This window comes from Rhamphochromis sp. 'chilingali', assembly GCF_963969265.1.
Source record: "Rhamphochromis sp. 'chilingali' genome assembly, chromosome: 3".
Lineage (NCBI taxonomy): Eukaryota > Metazoa > Chordata > Actinopteri > Cichliformes > Cichlidae > Rhamphochromis > Rhamphochromis sp. 'chilingali'.
The window spans coordinates 30,105,312-30,123,934 of record NC_137931.1 but is presented as its reverse complement, the minus strand read 5'-3'; the positions used below and the strand labels follow the sequence as shown (position 1 = coordinate 30,123,934).

The 18,623-nt window shown below is 39.8% G+C and overlaps 1 protein-coding gene across 11 annotated transcripts in view; it reads right to left on the bottom strand.

Annotated features, from left to right (window-relative positions):
* The window catches only part of LOC308394038 (uncharacterized protein), an 18,936-nt gene extending 543 nt beyond the window's left edge, over positions 1-18,393 (bottom strand). The window contains exons 1-11 of one of the 11 annotated variants that reach the window (XM_080878158.1): positions 12,297-18,393; positions 11,669-11,812; positions 10,352-10,514; positions 10,072-10,264; positions 6,779-6,856; positions 6,065-6,109; positions 4,534-4,611; positions 3,600-3,653; positions 1,432-3,421; positions 1,247-1,312; positions 484-798 (exon numbers count right to left, since the gene is read on the bottom strand). In XM_080878158.1, coding sequence (XP_080734284.1) covers positions 484-798; positions 1,247-1,312; positions 1,432-3,421; positions 3,600-3,653; positions 4,534-4,611; positions 6,065-6,109; positions 6,779-6,856; positions 10,072-10,264; positions 10,352-10,514; positions 11,669-11,812; positions 12,297-12,309 — 3,139 coding nt within the window. In that variant the 5' untranslated portion in view covers positions 12,310-18,393. The remainder of the gene's footprint in view (positions 1-483; positions 799-1,246; positions 1,313-1,431; positions 3,422-3,599; positions 3,654-4,533; positions 4,612-6,064; positions 6,110-6,778; positions 6,857-10,071; positions 10,265-10,351; positions 10,515-11,668; positions 11,813-12,296) is intronic. The other 10 variants (XM_080878154.1, XM_080878157.1, XM_080878159.1 and 7 more) reach the window with 10 other exon arrangements.
* Between the last annotated feature and the right edge of the window lie 230 nt (positions 18,394-18,623).

Here is an 18,623-nt window from a genome sequence, read left to right as displayed (position 1 = left end):
GGAAACAAAAAATATATATCTTAATGCGAATGTAAGATAAGAGAGAAAATATTCTAGTTTCTAATGTGAATACAAAATGTTCTTAAACCTTGCTTTCTACTGGAGCACTTTAAAGGAGCAATAAGCACAATTCATCATACTTAGGTTGAAGGAATTAAAAATGGCTATGTGAATAATTAGAGGTGTAATTTCATCTGGAGTACAGCATGAAGTCACAATCCCTCTCTCTGTGTTGATCTCCAGCCATAGACTTTGGTTTGGTTTACAGGCAGTGCAAAACAGCACACCTAGCAGTGAAAAGATATTGCTTATTGCTCCTTTAAGGATGCTTGGAATGAACCATTTGAAGTGCTGTGTTCTGCTGGGAATCAAATAAGATGAAATGATTTATGATAAAAGCTCTGAATAGTGTCATGCCTGAAAAGAATAAACATGTCCATTGATAACAAGTATATTCACTTAAAACATTTTGTATATGGGTACCTTTACCCTTTCCTGGTGCAGTGTTGCTGATGTTTTTGCTGTCCAGGGTGGTTGAGGCAGAAGCGCCCTCCATATTGTCCAGGGTGGTTGAGGCAGAAGCGCCCTCCATATTGTCCAGGGTGGTTGAGGCAGAAGCGCCCTCCATGTTGTCCAGGGTGGTTGAGGCAGAAGCGCCCTCCATGTTGTCCAGGGTGGTTGAGGCAGAAGCGCCCTCCATATTGTCCAGGGTGGTTGAGGCAGAAGCGCCCTCCATATTGTCCAGGGAAGCTGAGTAAAGTGTGTGGCTTTGGTTCCCAGAATTCTTGGTCCTTGAGCCTTTGAAAAGTAACAGTGAAATATGAGAATTAATGCATTTTTTGTTTGCATTGTAGGCAAAGTCAGCATTGGGCAGTGTGTAATTTTACATTTGATATGAATATTTTACATGTGAACATAATCTACTAATAATACTCATCAATACTCAGGCATCTCCCTAGAAACACATTACTTGCATGCACTACCTCTCAACTTGTGTGCCTAATCTCACAGAAGTGGACCTCCTAATCCTTATATTTAATATTTGCCTTTGTATTGCTTATTTATGCATTTTGCCAGACTTCAATGTATCCAGATCTTTTAGTACCATATTAATGAATGGTGTCTACCATTCTGTCTAATTTATATACTGCTGTCCCTTAAGCCCATCTAACATGACATGAACCTATTAACTGTCTCCAGTCTCATAACTTAAAGATATTATCACACACTGGGCAAGTCAAGATACCTTTGTGTTGTTGAGGGTCAGTGATGGTTTCTCCACTGGAATCATCATCACTTGTAACTGCTTCATCTTGTTGGGGAAAAATAATCAAGACAAAATATTTATATTAGAATCTGCTGAACATTCACAAATGTTATATTCAAAGATAACTATGTTTCAAAAAAAAAAAAGAAAGAAAAAGAATTCACCATCAGGATTGATCACGATGTCATCCAGCCCTTTCCCCTGCAGGTCAGACAGTTTTCCTTTCTCCATTGCAATCAACAGTTTGCTGACTTTTGCAAGCTGCAGGGTACTCTCTGGAAGCCGGTAGAATTCTCGATGGACACGGATGTCGTGTCCGAGAAAGGTGGCAAGTTGATCCATTTCATTTTCTTTTAGATTTAGTACTGTGGACAAAGTGGCAACTTGTTTCCGCAATCTTGTTGAGGTAAGGGCCTCTGGGTACTTTGCACCACATTTATTTGCATACTTGCGAAAGCAGTCAGAGCCTCTGTAATGGGAAAGGACACCTGGGCGTGCAAACAAGTACACATTCTCTGTGTGGACTTGACACTCACTTCTGGCTTTTGCGAGGAGCTCCATTGCAGTGATCATGTCAGGTGTGAGAAGCACAGGTACCATTCTTGATCTTTTACCACGAATCTCAACTCTGTCAAAGTGCTTTGCAAGTTTCCTTTCAAACTCAGTTAGGCCGATCATAATGTCAGGATTCAACTCTGTGCGATTCCGGGATGTAAAAACCTGGAGCTCCATTTTTGAAACTTCTCCTTGCCTTTTTCTGTTAAATAGCACTACCTGCGTCAAAGTCACTTGAGCAAGATTTCCGAAGGTTGTGCTGTTGGGTTTTTCCTCAAGGTCCTTCATGTACATTGCGGACTTAGTAGCAAGAAACTTATGCAGCAGTGACACATCCTGTGTAAATGGCAAAATCTGTGGTTTATTCCATTTGGCTTGTTGAAGTGTGCCCAATGCAGCAGCTGAAATGGACTCTGACCACTTTTTTTCATACAGAGTGGCAAACTGCTTGGCTGACTCTGCAACATCATAGCGATTTGCAATGATGGCTTTACACTGCACAATGCTTGCAACTTTAGCCAAACTGTGTCCCAATTTCAAAGCCAAGGATGGGGTTTTATATGAGTTGCTCTCCTGCTCATAACCAGCAACAGCTCTGACTGCTTGTATGACATGGGGAAAGTTAGTAGGCATAACAAGGTCTTCTGTGCTCTTCAAAGGTGTCATAGCTCTGGCGGTTATCAATAACCTTGCGATCTCTCTCATTTTTTGGCGTATGTAATCATTCCTTTTCTCATTTGGTTTTCTGCCATTGTACAGTGACTCACCAAGGCTAAGAATGTCTCTTTCACTCGTTACTACAAAGGAAATGTCATCCTGATTCATTTCACAAGCAATCTTCCATACAGCTTCATGAACTTGATCAGGTTTCGGTAATTGCAGATGCATCCGTCTTTGCCCAGAGGGAGCTTCCTCATTAAACCTCTGAGGGCACCTTCTCACATGCCTCCAAAGGCAATTTCTTGCATATAGTCCTTGACAAAATTTACAATGACGGTAGTCCTCAGATCCTGTTGCAGTAGTGGGTCTTCGACAAGCAACCATTTCTCCAGCACCAGAAGTTGCCACAGTAGCATTATGGTTAAAGTTTCCCCTCTTCTTAATAGAGCGCAACAAATCTCTTCTTTTGCAGGATCTTTTATCATAACTGAAGGCGCTTGCAACTTCCGGCACATTACCGTGGGCAGATTCAAGGTGCCTTGCCAATTTAGCAATGGCCTTTTTACAATATAGACAGTATTGCTTCTTGTTGTACTTGCTTTGTCTTTCCGTGTTTGGCAAAGGTAGGACTTTTATGGAGCTGTTTTTAGGTGATGTGACCCCTGATGAATCAAAACTGCGGCTTGTTACCGAAGTACTGTGACTGCTACTTCTCAGTGACAAACTAAATGTTGTAGGTTTCTCTGAACTGGTGATCTTCCCACTGTGTCCTGAAGCCGTCTCCAATGCCATGTCATTTAACGTATTTTGGGGAACCACACATTCTGTGATTTTCATGTCCACACTATGGAGACTTGTGTCAGAGGAACTGCCACATGAATCTGGGAAATAGTCTTTATCTTCATAATCCGTACAATCTGAGAATTCATCAGTAGAGATCTGAACGAAAATGGAGAAAAAGCATCTTTGTATTTATTAATAGCTAGAATGTCATTCCCCCTCCAGTAGCAGAACATTCTGCAATCCATGACTTGATGAAAATGCATTCATGTAGTAAATATGCATAATTACATAGCATAAACAATTTGAATGAAGAAGAAAAAGGCAGCTGGCTTACCTGCTCTGAGGTAGCTGTCTGGTGAAAGGTGAGAACTCGAGATTTTTGTCTGGCCTTACATGAAACGTAACAAATTCAATGTTTGTAATTATAATTCATTTGAAAACTAACTCAAAATTATTATGCAATTCAGTATACTGTAAAAAACATTGCTAGTAGGTTAAGAAATGAAAAACAATGCATTGTAACTTAATAGTGAGAATGATTTAACATACATATCACACACTTTGTGTCATGTCATTTTGACATAAAATCTTGGGTGAAAATTCATTTGTGAACCCTGTCAATCATTAATTATATTTGCTGAGATGAAAGGCTGCATTGAGTTCACATATATGTCACAGATACATTAGTGAACATTATTGACAGGAGGATCTGAGTTCCTTATTCTAGATATTATAGAAACTTAACACAGTACAGTTCTGCTACCCAACAATATGAGGACAGTGTAACACACACACTAGAGTTGTTGGTCCAACCATATGAGGACGTATTCTGAAACACACTCATGTTCTTCACAGCTTGAAACAATATGAGGACATGACGACTGAACACATGTAGAGTTCATGTTCCTGACTTCTAACTTGTCCTGCTGTTGTCAATAAAAGCTCTAAACCCAACACTGATGTAAAGCCATCTATTTCCCCAGAAATCCAATCATGTAAACTGATCAGCTTCAGGTTAAATGGACAAAAACATGTGTAAAAGGACAAAAATATTAAATTTAATTGGAATAAAGACCAAATTGATGCTTTAAAGGGAAAGTTTGGACTAACAACTGGTATAGCTAATTTCCTTCTCCTAATGCTAATGTTGATTTTGGGAAACTTTCACTCAAACTGATTGTTTTAATACAATCAAAGTGCATTTCATTTATGCACTAGGCCCAACTGACTCATATACTTGATTCCAAATACAAAAATTTATGCGTAACCTGTTGGAGGAATGAAGTGGATTTGTCACTCACTTCTTGGTCTGTAGGAGGTTGGGACAGGGTCTCAACACTTGGTGTCTGCAACAAAAGACAACAATATAATGTCAGAAACATTCTGTACTACAAATGCTGACTAGCTCATTAACTACAGATCATACTTGTTTCAGTGAACATTATTACAGAAGGATCTGACTTCCTTATGCCAGATTCTATAGAAACTTAACACAGTACAGTTCTGCTACCCAACAATATGAGGACAGTGTAACACACACACACTAGAGTTGTTGGTCCAACCATATGAGGACGTATTCTGAAACACACTCATGTTCTTCACAGCTTGAAACAATATGAGGACATGACGACTGAACACATGTAGAGTTCATGTTCCTGACTTCTAACTTGTCCTGCTGTTGTCAATAAAAGCTCTAAACCCAACACTGATGTAAAGCCATCTATTTCCCCAGAAATCCAATCATGTAAACTGATCAGCTTCAGGTTAAATGGACAAAAACATGTGTAAAAGGACAAAAATATTAAATTTAATTGGAATAAAGACCAAATTGATGCTTTAAAGGGAAAGTTTGGACTAACAACTGGTATAGCTAATTTCCTTCTCCTAATGCTAATGTTGATTTTGGGAAACTTTCACTCAAACTGATTGTTTTAATACAATCAAAGTGCATTTCATTTATGCACTAGGCCCAACTGACTCATATACTTGATTCCAAATACAAAAATTTATGCGTAACCTGTTGGAGGAATGAAGTGGATTTGTCACTCACTTCTTGGTCTGTAGGAGGTTGGGACAGGGTCTCAACACTTGGCGTCTGCAACAAAAGACAACAATATAATGTCAGAAACATTCTGTACTACAAATGCTGACTAGCTCATTAACTACAGATCATACTTGTTTCAGTGAACATTATTACAGAAGGATCTGACTTCCTTATGCCAGATTCTATAGAAACTTAACACAGTACAGTTCTGCTACCCAACAATATGAGGACAGTGTAACACACACACACTAGAGTTGTTGGTCCAACCATATGAGGACGTATTCTGAAACACACTCATGTTCTTCACAGCTTGAAACAATATGAGGACATGACGACTGAACACATGTAGAGTTCATGTTCCTGACTTCTAACTTGTCCTGCTGTTGTCAATAAAAGCTCTAAACCCAACACTGATGTAAAGCCATCTATTTCCCCAGAAATCCAATCATGTAAACTGATCAGCTTCAGGTTAAATGGACAAAAACATGTGTAAAAGGACAAAAATATTAAATTTAATTGGAATAAAGACCAAATTGATGCTTTAAAGGGAAAGTTTGGACTAACAACTGGTATAGCCAATTTCCTTCTCCTAATGCTAATGTTGATTTTGGGAAACTTTCACTCAAACTGATTGTTTTAATACAATCAAAGTGCATTTCATTTATGCACTAGGCCCAACTGACTCATATACTTGATTCCAAATACAAAAATTTATGCGTAACCTGTTGGAGGAATGAAGTGGATTTGTCACTCACTTCTTGGTCTGTAGGAGGTTGGGACAGGGTCTCAACACTTGGTGTCTGCAACAAAAGACAACAATATAATGTCAGAAACATTCTGTACTACAAATGCTGACTAGCTCATTAACTACAGATCATACTTGTTTCAGTGAACATTATTACAGAAGGATCTGACTTCCTTATGCCAGATTCTATAGAAACTTAACACAGTACAGTTCTGCTACCCAACAATATGAGGACAGTGTAACACACACACTAGAGTTGTTGGTCCAACCATATGAGGACGTATTCTGAAACACACTCATGTTCTTCACAGCTTGAAACAATATGAGGACATGACGACTGAACACATGTAGAGTTCATGTTCCTGACTTCCAACTTGTCCTGCTGTTGTCAATAAAAGCTCTAAACCCAACACTGATGTAAAGCCATCTATTTCCCCAGAAATCCAATCATGTAAACTGATCAGCTTCAGGTTAAATGGACAAAAACATGTGTAAAAGGACAAAAATATTAAATTTAATTGGAATAAAGACCAAATTGATGCTTTAAAGGGAAAGTTTGGACTAACAACTGGTATAGCCAATTTCCTTCTCCTAATGCTAATGTTGATTTTGGGAAACTTTCACTCAAACTGATTGTTTTAATACAATCAAAGTGCATTTCATTTATGCACTAGGCCCAACTGACTCATATACTTGATTCCAAATACAAAAATTTATGCGTAACCTGTTGGAGGAATGAAGTGGATTTGTCACTCACTTCTTGGTCTGTAGGAGGTTGGGACAGGGTCTCAACACTTGGTGTCTGCAACAAAAGACAACAATATAATGTCAGAAACATTCTGTACTACAAATGCTGACTAGCTCATTAACTACAGATCATACTTGTTTCAGTGAACATTATTACAGAAGGATCTGACTTCCTTATGCCAGATTCTATAGAAACTTAACACAGTACAGTTCTGCTACCCAACAATATGAGGACAGTGTAACACACACACACACTAGAGTTGTTGGTCCAACCATATGAGGACGTATTCTGAAACACACTCATGTTCTTCACAGCTTGAAACAATATGAGGACATGACGACTGAACACATGTAGAGTTCATGTTCCTGACTTCCAACTTGTCCTGCTGTTGTCAATAAAAGCTCTAAACCCAACACTGATGTAAAGCCATCTATTTCCCCAGAAATCCAATCATGTAAACTGATCAGCTTCAGGTTAAATGGACAAAAACATCTGTAAAAGGACAAAAATATTACATTTAATTGGAATAAAGACCAAATTGATGCTTTAAAACCCTCGGAGGGTTTAAGTCAAAATAGGGACCCTTTGGATTTTTGATTCTCAATATATCAATCATTTTAAAGACTAGTTGCATGAAACTTGGCCATGAGGTGCATTTTAGGATTATTTTTAAAATTCAATGATCCCCTCTATGGTGTGGTATATAGCAAAGGAGATTCACATAAGTGTTACCTCCTGTGTTCCTCGTACCATTTTGGGTCCCATTGACTCCCATTATAATCACATATTTTCGATATACTGTAATCCTGACATGTGATGATGCCTTTCTCGTGAATACCTAATGGATCTAAGCCTCAGCCTTCAAAATAAAGGAAAAATAGGTTTTGGATCAAATGAGCAAAATATTAGGTACAGCACCACCATAGACATTTTCAGTGGTTTTGAATGCAGGACATGGTTATCTTACTATGCAAAATACATGACAATAAAACAGCTCATCACCATAAAATAGTCTTGATGTAGTGGAACTGATATAACAGAGTGGTGTGAATGTGATTGAGAATATATTTATACTGTGTGTCGGTCGCAAACAAAACAGCCTATAGAGCCGCCTTCTTGAAGTGAACAACGGCAGCCTGCTCCGTTTTTTGTTTTTTTTCCCTTCTCTGAACCTCTGTCAGTGTTATGTTGCTCCACTTTGCACACACTGGCTCTGAGCAAGTGAGTGGAGGGGTGCAAAAGCAGCCACGTGTTTGCAGAGCAGAGGGGGGAGGGGTGCAAAAACAGCCACCTGTTTGCAGAGCAGAGGGGGGAGGGGCAGTTGTTACTCTCTCAGTGGCAAGTCAGCAGAGCTGGGGGAGAGACAGAGAGAGATCCTTTTCTATCTTCTTGGATTCAAGTGCACATTTGAAGTCTGTGAGAATAGTTTGCAGCCTTGTCTTGCGAGTCATTTCTGCACAGACGCCACGAAATGCACAGATGCGCGTACGGACAACACAAAGCACACGGTCAATTTCGGGGAGGCTCTTGCTGAGAAAGAGCAGCAGTGCTCATCGTGCAAACAGCACATTATTATCGTAACTGCTGCAAAGATATATATATTCTGAAACACACTCATGTTCTTCACAGCTTGAAACAATATGAGGACATGACGACTGAACACATGTAGAGTTCATGTTCCTGACTTCTAACTTGTCCTGCTGTTGTCAATAAAAGCTCTAAACCCAACACTGATGTAAAGCCATCTATTTCCCCAGAAATCCAATCATGTAAACTGATCAGCTTCAGGTTAAATGGACAAAAACATGTGTAAAAGGACAAAAATATTAAATTTAATTGGAATAAAGACCAAATTGATGCTTTAAAACCCTCGGAGGGTTTAAGTCAAAATAGGGACCCTTTGGATTTTTGATTCTCAATATATCAATCATTTTAAAGACTAGTTGCATGAAACTTGGCCATGAGGTGCATTTTAGGATTATTTTTAAAATTCAATGATCCCCTCTATGGTGTGGTATATAGCAAAGGAGATTCACATAAGTGTTACCTCCTGTGTTCCTCGTACCATTTTGGGTCCCATTGACTCCCATTATAATCACATATTTTCGATATACTGTAATCCTGACATGTGATGATGCCTTTCTCGTGAATACCTAATGGATCTAAGCCTCAGCCTTCAAAATAAAGGAAAAATAGGTTTTGGATCAAATGAGCAAAATATTAGGTACAGCACCACCATAGACATTTTCAGTGGTTTTGAATGCAGGACATGGTTATCTTACTATGCAAAATACATGACAATAAAACAGCTCACCACCATAAAATAGTCTTGATGTAGTGGAACTGATATAACAGAGTGGTGTGAATGTGATTGAGAATATATTTATATTGTGTGTCGGTCGCAAACAAAACAGCCTATAGAGCCGCCTTCTTGAAGTGAACAACGGCAGCCTGCTCCGTTTTTTGTTTTTTTTCCCTTCTCTGAACCTCTGTCAGTGTTATGTTGCTCCACTTTGCACACACTGGCTCTGAGCAAGTGAGTGGAGGGGTGCAAAAGCAGCCACGTGTTTGCAGAGCAGAGGGGGGAGGGGTGCAAAAACAGCCACCTGTTTGCAGAGCAGAGGGGGGAGGGGCAGTTGTTACTCTCTCAGTGGCAAGTCAGCAGAGCTGGGGGAGAGACAGAGAGAGATCCTTTTCTATCTTCTTGGATTCAAGTGCACATTTGAAGTCTGTGAGAATAGTTTGCAGCCTTGTCTTGCGAGTCATTTCTGCACAGACGCCACGAAATGCACAGATGCGCGTACGGACAACACAAAGCGCACGGTCAATTTCGGGGAGGCTCTTGCTGAGAAAGAGCAGCAGTGCTCATCGTGCAAACAGCACATTATTATCGTAACTGCTGCAAAGATATATATATTCTGAAACACACTCATGTTCTTCACAGCTTGAAACAATATGAGGACATGACGACTGAACACATGTAGAGTTCATGTTCCTGACTTCTAACTTGTCCTGCTGTTGTCAATAAAAGCTCTAAACCCAACACTGATGTAAAGCCATCTATTTCCCCAGAAATCCAATCATGTAAACTGATCAGCTTCAGGTTAAATGGACAAAAACATCTGTAAAAGGACAAAAATATCAAATTTTGTCAATAAAACCCTGCACTGATCTACTCTGGTCTTCATAACTAGAATAATATCTATCTTTTCATCTACTAATATTTAACATTCCCTGTACTGCACAATCTATGAAGAGGATTTACTTACCAGAGCTCGCCATGGCCACATAGATTCTCCATAGTCATAGGTGATTTCACTCTCCGCTTGGATATTTTCAATAGCAAACAAGCAGAGATGAGGTTTATCCTGGACTGCCAGCTGTTTCATCTTGCAGTTTGGGTACTTGTGGTCATCATTAACCAGCCGGCCAAGTGAGTCGTCTTCACGGGAGGCATCAATGCTAAAAGTGAAGAAAAGAACATATGTTTTGTTCACTAAAAACATAATGTTGTAAAGAACAACTGATATTGTATATGCCTTTACTTACCACCATGTGCTATTTTTCCATTTAAAATCAAATAGGAAAGCAGTTTGCTTTTCTGTGTACTTTTTCTGCCGCTTGTCCCGTTCATGTTCTGAGATAAGCTCCCCACGGTACTCGACCACAAAGGATCCCTTTTCAATTGGTTCAGAGGCAAATACACCACGTCCTAATACAAGATGTTCAATAAGTAGCGTTAAGTAATACAATCCAAATCAGGTTTACTGCAGCTGATCAGCCACTGACAAAACATATGCAGAACAAACAATCACAAAATGTTTTAATTGTGAGGGGAACATCTAGATCAGGGGTGCCCAATCCCGGTCCTCGAGAGCTACTGTCCTGCAGCTTTTAGATGCATCCTTGTTCCCACACACCTGAATCAAATGAATGGCTTGTTATCAGGCCTTTGCCAAACATGATGGCATGCTGAAGAGATCAAACCATTTGATTCAGGTGTGTGGGAACAAGGATGCATCTAAAAGCTGCAGGACGGTAGCTCTCGAGGACCGGGATTGGGCACCCCTGATCTAGATGCTTACGTTCAGGGCTGCAACAAATGAGTTGATACAATAAATAAATGCTAATAATAAAAAAAACAATTATTAAAATAGTTGGCAACAAATTTCAAATACATGAAAATATAAAACATTTTTTAATCTAGATGATAGATAGATAGATAGCTAGCTTTGGGAGGTTCCCTCAGGGAAACTGAAGAAATTGTTATATATTTGTCACGGTCCGGGGCAGCGGCCGTGTGGAGAGTGGAAGGAGGACCCAAAACGCAGCACTTATTCAGGTGTGAGGGTGATTTATTGATAATATCAAACACAAAGTGGAGATGGCAAACAGAACTAAGGACGAAACTAAACTGGGATAAACTACACAGAGGAGTGGGAAACCTGAACATGAAGGGAGAACAGCAGGGAGAGCACGCAGAGGATTACACCAGGTATGAACACAGACGACGCGACGAGGAACAGAGGCAAACACACACTATAAATACACAGAGAGACACTGGGAAGTCACACACAGGTGGGAGACACAGCTGGACCTGATTAACCTGATGAGACAGGGGAACACTAACACCAGGGACCAACAGAGGGAGCACAAACCCAGAACCCAGTGTCTAAAATCCCAAACACAAACCATCCCAAAACAGCCATGAATAATAATGAAAGTAATAACAATAAAGAACATAAACACAAAGTCACCGAGTCATGGTCGCAGGGCCATGACAATATTATTAAATATTATAATAAACATTAGTTGCAGCTCTGGTAATATTCATGCAGTAGCCATAAGGAACAACATATAACATACCTTTATAGTCATTGATCCATTGGGCCTTTAAACAAGTCTTGTCACTTCCAGATAAAATAAAGTGAGCAGCCTCTGCTTCAGGACGAAGTCTGAGTCTTCTTTTTGACATGTTCTTCACTCTCAATCTGCTCAACCTGTACACATCTTCATGAGAAAATGACGAAAAGTCAGCAAGACAAAACCAACCAGTACTTTCTTTACATGGTATTTTAAATAGTATTTTTCTGCCTTAAATCACAATGCATTTGCTAATCAGACTAATATACCAGTGCAAACACTTTGCAAATGTAATGTGACATTAAATTACCTTCACGAATAATTTTAACATGCCAATACACGGACAAATACTGTAAACTGTGCACTTTACTACCATTACTGAAACACTAATGTCATTGATTTGTGCTAAACAGGAAAACATTAATATTATCATTTAAATCCCAGAAAACATATCTTGAAATAAAATGCGTGTTGCAGTAGCCTACACTTAAAAAGAGCTTAGACTGACTGTCTCTGCAGTTGCAGATGCAGAGAGGGCCGCAGGCCCTTTAACTCCAGTGGAAATTTAAAAACAATTAAATTTAACTTCTAATATCTGTTGCTGAAGATAAAGCTAAAGTATATTTATTACCATTTATCATCATGCACCATTTTAACTTTATTCAAATCGATTGTGTGTTGTTTCCATTCCATTTAGCTAACATTAATTAGCTTGTTAAACATACAACTTTACCTCGAAGCGTGCGTGAAATCATGGATATCAAAGGTAAATACATACGTCAAGATAAATCTCTCCTGAGTGCTGAAGGTCCCGGATGTGCCGTTCACGCAGAGCTCCGGCGAGTTTGTATCTTGCCGTGACCAGCAGCTCTTTGGTTGAGGCTTTCGAACAATCAGATGCATCTTTACTCACTTGTTGACCAATCAGAGACGTCGTTCTATGCTCCACTGACGAAATGCTGCATCCTCTCACCAGCCACGGTCTCTCCTCGTCCATTTAACAACAAAAACACAGCAACACGTGCTGTATTTGAGGTAGGAACACTTGAGAACTGTCACAATGTTTTGCAAACTGCTGTTACAGTTAATTTCGTTCCGTTAATTTGTTTGGTTCCTATTCTGAAGTAACACTTAATACACATGGGGTTAGCTTGCTGGTCTAGTTTAAGTTAGCATGGGCATGCTGTTCACTGATAGAGTAAGGCCAAAATTGTCCTGATATTGTCAGTGTGTTATCATAAACATGTCCTAATTTGTCATGAAAAGAAGAGCAGCACCCCTAGACCCCCAAGTGAAAATACAGATAATAGATAAGCAATTTAAGAAAATAAGTATAATGTATATAATAAATGATTTTACTGTCACTTTCCTGGGTCTGTTGACCCAGCGTTTTAAGTTTTAGTTTGTTTGGATGTCGATGTTTGTTTATAAGTTCTTTAGGTTTGCTAAGTTCATTTGTTTATTAGATTACCCTTGTGATGTCTGTTTTATTGGGAAAGTCCTTGTCCTATATGCAATGAGTCTAGTTTTGTTTCCCCTTGTCCCAGCTGTTCCTCATCCCCTCATTATCTCTCTGTGTACTTACAGTGGCTTGCAAAAGTATTCGTCCCTCTTTTCCACATTTTGTCACATTACTGCCACAAACACAAATTGTCATGGTCCTGGGTCGGTGACCTAGCGCTTTTAGTTTATTATCATTTTCTAGTTTATTATTATGATGATGATTATTATTATTGTTTGAGTTCTATGTCTTATATTTGGTCTGCCTCTGAGTCTGTGTCTCTGTCTATGGTGTCACCCCGTCTGTTTGTGAATCTGTCTGTTTAGTTCTGTGTCTTGTTTGGTTCCCCGTGTCTGAGTTTCCTGTTTTATTGTGAAGGTCTCTGTCTGATGTGAGTGTGTTCACTTTACGTTTCCCCTGTCCCGTCAGCTCTGATTCCTCCCAGCCGTATTGCCCTCCTGTCTCTCATCCCCTGATTACTGGTGTGTGTATTTAAGCCCTGTGTGTTCTCCTGCCTGTTGCCGGTTTGTCTGTGTTCCTCCGTGTCAGTCTGTGTTACTCGGTGTCCTGCTGGTCGTCGTCTCGGCCTCTCAGCCCTTTGTCGTATGCTCCCAGGTCTGTTATTTTAGTTCTTCCCAGTTTAGGTGTCTTCAGTTATTTGTCATGCCCCACTGCTTGTTTGCCACTACACCTTGTAAATAAACTTCACTAGCATTTTCATCCACTGCTTGCATCTCGGGTCCTCCTTCCTCCACACCACACGGCTCGCCTTCCCAGCCGTGACACAAATCAATTTTAATGGAATCCAATTGCAGCAAAAGGTGGTTCTACAAAGTATTGACTCAGGGGGCTGAATAATTGCGCACACCCCACTTTTCAGTTATTTATTTGTAAAAAATGTTTGGAATCATGTATGATTTTCGTTCCACTTCTCACGTGTGCACCACTTTGTGTTGGTCTTTCACGTGGAATTCCAATAAAATTGATTCATGTTTGTGGCTGTAATGTGACAAAATGTGGGAAAGTTAAAGGGGGCCGAATACTTTTGCAAGCCACTGTAAGTCCTGTCCTAATTTGTTCAGTGTCAGGTCATCTGTTGTCTTTGGTGCCACGTTTCCATGTTCCAGGTATCTTTGTATCCATGTCAGGTTTCATGGTTTTTTTGTTTTTTGTTTTTTTAATAAAAAATATTTTCCCCAGGTTAGGTTATTGTTTATCTTCACCTCTGCCTTCTGTTTTGTAATCTTTTAATTAAATTAAATTTTATTTATATAGCGCCAAATCACAACAACAATCGCCTGAAGGCGCTTTATATTGTACAGTAGATTGCACAATAATAGATACAGAGGAAAAACCCAACAATCATAGGACCACCTATGAGCAAGCGCTTTGGCGACAGTGGGAAGGAAAAACTCCCTTTTAACAGGAAGAAACCTCTGGCAGAACCAGGCTCAGGGAGCGGCGGGCATCTGCTGTGACTAGTTGGGGTGAGAAAAGGAAGACAGGACAAAGACATGCTGTGGATTAATAACAAGTATGATTCAGTGCAGAGAGGTCTATTAACACACAGTGAGTGAGAAAGGTGACTGGAAAGGAAAAAACTCAGTGCTTCATGGGAATCCCCTGGCAGCCTACATCTACTGCAGCACAACTAAGGGAGGATCCAGGGTCATCTGATCCAGCCCTAACTATATGCTTTAGCAAAAAGGAAAGTTTGAAGCCTAATCTTAAAAGTAGAGATTAATAAACGGCTTGCTTTCTGTTAATATTCAAATTTTCTTTCACGTTCCTTTGTGTCTGCATTTTGGTTCCACTCCTCAAATTCATACATATGTCTAACCGTTTTTCCCCACTCGGCGACACACCCGTCGGGGGTCAAACTCTGGTAATTCTGTTCTCAGACATGTGAAGCTAGAGACACCGGCAACCATAGTCAATTGTCTTCCAGGGGCCAGAGCAGGCGACATTGAAGGAAATTTAAAACTGCTGGCTAAGGGTAAACGTAAATTCAGTAAAATCATAATTCACGTCGGCAGTAATGACACCCGGTTACGCCAATCGGAGGTCACTAAAATCAATATTGAATCGGTGTGTAACTTTGCCAAAACAATGTCGGACTCTGTAGTTTTCTCTGGTCCCCTCCCCAATCAGACCAGGAGTGACATGTTTAGCCGCATGTTCTCCTTAAATTGCTGGCTGTCTGAGTGGTGTCCCAGAAACGATGTGGGCTTCATAGATAATTGGCAAACCTTCTGAAGGAAACCTGGTCTTGTAAGGAGAGACGGCATCCATCCCACTTTGGATGGAGCAGCTCTCATTTCTAGAAATATGGACAAATTAATTAAACCCCCCATAATATGACTATCCAGAGTTGGGACCAGGAAGCAGAGTTGCAGTCTTACACGCCTCTCTGCAGCTTCTCTTCTCCTGTTACCCCCCCCCAAAAAAAAACATCTCCTTTGAGACTGTGTCAGCTCCCAAACAGACGAAAAACAAAATAAAAACCAGCAACAAACAACTTAAACATAAACAATTACAAAGAAAGAACAATCGATTTGCCTTACAGAAACCTGGTTGTAGCAGGATGATTATGTTAGTTTAAATGAATCAACACCCCCGAGTCATTCTAACTACCAGAAACCTCGAAGCACAGGCCGAGGGGGCGGTGTGGCAGCAATTTTTCACACCAGCCTATTAATTAATGAAAGACCAAGACAGACTTTTAATTCATTTGAAAGCCTGATGCTTAACATTGTCCACCCCAGCTGAAAAATTTTAGAAACCAGTCTTATTTGTTATCATCTATTGTCCACCTGGGCCTTACACAGAGTTTCTCTCTGATTTCTCAGACTTTTTATCTGATTTAGTGCTCAGCTCAAATAAAATAATTATTGTGGGTGATTTTAACATCCATGTAGATGCTAAGAATGACAGCCTCAACATGGCATTTAATCTGTTATTAGACTCAATTGGCTTCTCTCAAAATGTAAAAGAACCCACCCACCACTTTAATCACACTCTAGATCTTGTTTTTAACATATGGCATAGAAACTGAACATTTAACAGTGTTTCCTGAAAACCCTCTCCTGTCTGATCATTTCCTGATAACATTTACATTTACAATAATTGATTACACAGCAGTGGAGAGTAGACTTTATCACAGATGTCTTTCTGAAAGCGCTGTAACTATGTTTAAGAATGTAATCCACCCACTGTTATCATCTTCAATGACCTGTACCAACACAGAGCAGAGCAGCTATCTGAACGCTACCCCAACAGAGGTCAATTATCTTGTTAATAATAATTTTACCTCCTCACTACATATGACTCTGGATACTGTAGCTCCTGTGAAAACTAAGGTCTCAGATCAGAAGTACCTGACTCTGTGGTATAATTCTCAAACACGTAGCCTAAAGCAGATGACTCGTAAGCTGGAGAGGAAATGGCGTGTCACAAATTTAGAGGATCATCATAATTGGAGAAATATTTTGCTGATTTATAAGAAAGCCCCCCCAAAGCCAGAACATCTTACTATTCATCACTGATTGAAGAAAATAAGAACAACCCCAGGTTTCTCTTCAGCACTGTAGCCAGGCTGACAAACAATCAGAGCACTTTTGAGCCAACCATCGTTAACTAGTAATGACTTCATGAACTTCTTCACAAATAAAATTCTTATCATTAGAGAAAAAATTACCAATAATCATCCCACAGATGTAATATTATCTACAGCTACTTTTAGTACCGTTGATGTTAAGTTACTCTTTTTCTCCAATTGATCTTTCTGAGTTAACTTCTATAATTATTTCCTCCAAACCTCCGTGTCTTTTAGACCCCATTCCTACAAAACTGCTCAAAGAAGTCCTGCCATTAATTAATGCTTCAATCTTAAATATGATCAACCTATCTCTAATAATCGGCTATGTACCACAGGCCTTCAAGCTGGCTGTAGTTAAACCTTTACTCAAAAAGCCATCTCTAGACCCAGCAGTCTTAGCTAATTATAGGCCAATCTCCAACCTTCCTTTCATATCAAAAATCCTTGAAAGAGTAGTTGTCAAACAGCTAACAGATCATCTGCAGAGGAATGGTTTATTTGAAGAGTTTCAGTCAGGTTTCAGAGCTTATCACAGCACAGAAACAGCTTTAGTGAAGGTTACAAATGATCTTCTTATGGCCTCTGACAGTGGACTCATCTCTGTGCTTGTCCTGCTAGGCCTTAGTGCAGCGTTCGATACTGTTGACCATAATATCCTATTAGAGCGATTAGAGCATGCTGTAGGTATTACAGGTACTGCACTCCAGTGGTTTGTATCATATCTATCTAATAGACTACAATTTGTTCATGTAAATGGAGAGTCCTCTTCACCCACTAAGGTCAATTATGGAGTTCCACAGGGTTCAGTGCTAGGACCAATTCTGTTTACATTATACATGCTTCCCCTAGGCAGTATCATTAGAAGACATAGCATACATTTACACTGCTATGCAGATGACACGCAGCTCTGTCCATGAAGCCAGATAACACACACCAATTAGTTAAAGTGCAGGAATGTCTTAAAGACATAAAGACCTGGATGGCCGCTAACTTTCTGCTTCTTAATTCAGATCAAACTGAGGTTATTGTACTCGGCCCTGAAAATCTTAGAAATATGGTATCTAAGCAGATTCTTACCCTGGATGGCATTACCTTGGCCTCCAGTTATACTGTGAGGAACCTTGGAGTCATTTTTGACCAAGACATGTCCTTCAATGCACATATTAAACAAATATGTAAGCCTGCTTTCTTTCATTTGTGCAACATCTCTAAAGTTAGAAATATCCTGTCTCTTAGTGACGCTGAAAAACTAGTTCATGCATTTATTACTTCCAGGCTGGACTACTGTAATTCATTATTATCAGAATGTCCTAAAAACTCCCTGAAAAGCCTTCAGCTAATCCAAAATGCTGCAGCAAGAGTACTGACAGGGACTAGAAAGAGAGAGCAGATTTCTCCTGTTTTGGCTTCCCTTCATTGGCTTCCTGTTAAATCCAGAATTAAATTCAAAATTCTACTCCTCACATACAAGGTCTTAAATAACCAGGCCCCATCTTATCTTAATGACCTTGTAGTACCATATCACCCTATTAGAGCACTTCGCTCTCACTCTGCAGGCCTACTTGTTGTTCCTAGAGTATTTAAAAGTAGAATGGGAGGCAGAGCCTTCAGTTTTCAGGCCCCTTTTCTGTGGAACCAGCTTCCAGTTTGGATTCAGGAGACAGACACTATCTCTACTTTCAAGATTAGGCTTAAAACGTTCCTTTTAGCTGAAGCATATAGTTAGGGCTGGACCAGGTGACCATGAATCCTCCCTTAGTTATGCTGCAATAGACGTAGGCAGCCGGGGATTCCCATGATGCATTGAGTTTTTCCTTTCCAGTCACCTTTATAACTCAGTATGTGTTAATAGACCTCTC